Source organism: Orycteropus afer, unplaced genomic scaffold (genome assembly GCF_000298275.1).
Source record: "Orycteropus afer afer isolate SDZICR_OR568_19922 unplaced genomic scaffold, OryAfe1.0 scaffold00165, whole genome shotgun sequence".
NCBI lineage: Eukaryota > Metazoa > Chordata > Mammalia > Tubulidentata > Orycteropodidae > Orycteropus > Orycteropus afer.
The window spans coordinates 6,118,536-6,122,642 of NW_006921752.1; the positions used below are offsets into that span (position 1 = coordinate 6,118,536).

Sequence of the window (4,107 nt, forward strand, 5' to 3'; positions counted from 1 at the left end):
CATAAATCCTTGTATAGGCTTATTATTGCTATTTTACTTAAATTAAGAAATAAAAAATTATCTCATTTTTATGTGAAATATGGTAAATGTCAACAGATTTAATCCACACAAACAAAAGATCTTTATGGTTCTCAATAATTATTAAGAGTGTAAATGGGCCCTGATCAAACAGCTTTACACTTTATCCTAACGACCTCATTCAAACACATAGCTTTAAATATTAAATAAAATTCAGTGATTTCCAAGTCTTTATGTCGTCTTGATCTCCTTTATGATTTTCACACCCATTTGTGCAATGATTTCTTAGACATTTCCAGGCTTTACAAAGCAATTGAAAGCTAAACATGTTGAAAATGACCCTAATCATTATAACCTTCCCTATCAATTCTGTTCTGCTTTTGAATTTTCTTTCTCTGTGAAGGAGACCACCTTCCCAATGCCTCTTTCCCTCAATTCTCACATGTAATCAATCATCAGAATCTGTCAGTTCTATCTTTTCAATACCCCTAACTTTACTGTGGGAGCTCTGGTAGCATAGTGGCTAAGACACTTGCCTGCTAACCAGACGGCTGGCAGTTCAAACCCACCAGCCACTTCTCAGAAGGAAGGTTGGGCAATCCTACTTCCGTAGTGATACTGCCTCGGAAACCCAAGGAGGGGTCGCTATGAGTCGGGTTTGACTCGACGGCACATAACAACAACAACAACAACTTTACTGTAGGCCACCACCACCCCCTGTCAGAACTAGGACAATATCCTCATAATGTTTCATAAGGCCTGTCCCTTTCCAATCCATTCTCTATGCTTCTGTCAAAATAGTCTTTTGAAGAATCCTACCTGAGCACCATCACTTTTCAGTTTATACACATTTTTACGCTTTTTGTAGCCTTCAGGGTTGGTCCTTACCAAAGAACAAGGGAATACTCACAACTTGTCTCCTACTATCTCTGCCTCTTCTCTCACCATTCCTCCATGCATATAAGAGAACTAACTTTTAGTACTTTTCTATTGACTCCATTGTCTTTTGGGAGCTCTGGTAGCATAGTGCCTAAGGCACTTGACTGCTAACCAGAAGGCTGGCAGTTCAAACCCACCAGCAACTCCTCAGAAGGAAGGCTGGGCAATCCTACTTCCGTAGTGATACTGCCTCGGAAACGCAAGGAGTTGGGGCCGACTCGACAGCATATAACAACAACCACAAACCATTGTCTTTTAAGTAACAACTTCCTACAGATACATATTTTCAGGCTGTGCTCTAGTGTCTACTTCCCAATTAAGTGGCGTTCAAACAGGACCAGTTTTCTTGATCCTAATTATAAGGTTTGTGTGCTAAATTATGCTGATATATATTTCACCCTGGCTGTTTATATAACATTATTTCTTTTCTTTCCCTTCAAATTATATTTGTTCACTGGGTAGAAAAGATAAATTATAGTAAATTCTTGAAAAATTTTACATAATTTAAAGATATAAAGAATAAAATTATTAGCATAGATATAATTTCAGATGACCTGTTAAATAGGAATTACTGCAGAACAATTGATACTGATTAATAATGAATTATTATAATTAAAATGCATGATACTAATTAATAATTAACTCTGGTTGCAGAGTACCTGGGTTCATATCTTGGTTCTACCTCTTACTGTCTTTGTGACTTTGGGCAACCTACTTAATTTCTTTGAGCTTCAGTTTATTCATCTTAAAATGAGATAATAACACTTTTTAAATAGGGATTTAATGAGGATTAAATGGGTTCATAAAGGTAAAGCCCCTAGAATAGTTCCTAGCATATAGTAAGTACTACTTAAATATTAGTTCTTATCTTGTTATCATCATCATCTCAATTGACAGAGGCATGGATATGTGCAAAGATCTTTAGTCAGACTTCTTGGATTCGGATATTGGTGCTATTATTGCTGTTGTTAGGTGCTGTCGAGTTGACTTAGACTCATAGTGACCCCATGTGACAGAATAGAACTCTATGGGAGAAGAACACCAGGTCTTTATTCCATAGAACTGCTTGGTAGATTCAAACTACCAACCTTTCAGTTAGCAGCTAAATGCTTAATCATTGTGCCACCAAAATCCAAAAAAATCAAATTCATTGCCATTGAGTCAATTTCTGTTTGTATGTTTTTCTTTTACCAGCATTTTGCACTTAGGCTCACAATTGATAAAGGTTGTCCTCCCAATTTTACTCAACTTACTCAATCAAAAAATCAAACTCACTGCCATCGGAGTCAATTCTTACAGCATTCTCCATTGGATTTTCAAAGCTATATATCTTTATAGAAGCAAACTGCCCCAACTTGTAATGTTGTTGTTGTTACGTGCTGACGAGTCAGACCTGACTCATAGCAACCCCTCCTTGGGTTTTCGAGGAGGTATCACTACGGAAATAGATTGCCCAACCTTCCTTCTGAGGAGAGTGGCTGGTGGGTTTGAACTGCCATCCTTCTGGTTAGCAGTCAAGTGCCTTAGGCACTACATTACCAACTTGTAATAGTTATGTCAATATACATGCTTTAAAATTTTCAACCTTCCAAAGACTATTAATTGTATCACACCCTTAAAATACATGTGTCAATAAAATGAAATTAAGAGCCATAAAACTTATCTCCCATAACAATTTTTCTCTTTTCATCTCACCCTCTTCTCCCCTCACTTCTCCACAATATAATTTGGTAAAATAAAGATAAGGAAAGACTACTTCAAGAATATACTACCTTGCGTTGGTTATCAAAAATCCTGAGTGCTCAGTATCAGGTGATAAGAAACACAGACACCATCATGAAAAAAAATTGACACAACTAATTATATTGCGGATTTTCAACCAGGAACATGGCAATCATTCACTTCAGAATCACTTCAAAATTAAGTATAGCTATTTTGCACTTTATATATATTGTAAATACTTTCATACCTTTGTTTATATCAATGAGTTGTTTCTTTTTCTTCTGGCGTTCCAACTTCTCTTGCTCAGCCTTCTCTTTGGCAAGCTTGGCCCTCCTAGTCTTCTCTTCCATTTCCCTTCTCTTATTGTTTTCTTTCACTGCTTCCTATACATATAAACAAAATCAAACACAAAATCTTTTCATTACTTAAATATTGGAAGAGTTGCACAATTTAAAAATTATATAAATACACAGAGATGGGAAGGTACTATAGCAGCTTCAAGGTGTACACATATAATTTTGAGAGACACAAATAATTAATCTTAAGACATCTCTTCTTGTAAAACAGAAAAATAACTTAGGATTCACTTGCCATTACCAGGGGTCCCAGAAAATTTGGGACAACAATATTACAGATTTAACATAAAGATACTTTCTCCATTGTCGAAATATGGAATAGTTTTGATGAATAAGAAAAGGCTTAATATGGACACATGACTCATCAAGTATGTTACCATTTAATTGTACATTTCCCCCTCATCTGCAAAAACAAAACAAAAAAACTAAACCATCATTGAGTCAATTCTGACTCATAGTGACCCCCACTGGGTTTTCAAGTTTTCAAGGCAGTAAATCTTTACTTTAGCAGATTGTGTCATCTTCCTTCTGTGGAGCAGCTGGGGAGTTTGAACCACCAAACTTCTGGTTAGCAGTCAAATTCCTTACTGTAAAATAGGGCTTAAAAATCATCTCATAGGATTATTGTGAGAAAGATGAGATACACACTTGAATTATTTAGAACAGAGCCTGAGGAATTATAAACCCACTGCCATTGATACAATTCTGACTCATAGCAACCCCATAGGTTTCCCAAGGCTGTAAATCTATTCGGAAGTAGATTACCTCATCTTCCTCCCAACAAGCAGCTGGTGGGTTTGAATCATTGACCTTTTGGTTGCAGCCAAATGCCTTACTCACCACGCCACTAGGAATTATAGTCAAGAAATTTTAGCTATAGTCTATGCGGATGACAGTGGTGGTGGTAATGATTACATCTCAATGATTCTGGACATGAAACATGGGCAATGCTACCATGAAGAAGAAATACCAATGAGTTTAAAAGCGTTTTACATGCCACACAACCCTGAAACATATTTCAAGCACCTGTCCGTTTTGTTTTGGATAGATTATTTATAGGACTCAAGCAAAT

At 36.5% G+C, this 4,107-nt stretch overlaps 1 protein-coding gene across 1 annotated transcript in view; it reads right to left on the bottom strand.

Moving 5' to 3' along the window:
- DIAPH2 (diaphanous related formin 2) overlaps positions 1-4,107 on the bottom strand; it is a 1,278,863-nt gene that overhangs the window by 300,714 nt on the left and 974,042 nt on the right. Inside the window, exon 25 of the mRNA XM_007946556.1 lies at positions 2,927-3,062. Within this exon, the coding sequence (XP_007944747.1) occupies positions 2,927-3,062 (136 nt within the window). The remainder of the gene's footprint in view (positions 1-2,926; positions 3,063-4,107) is intronic.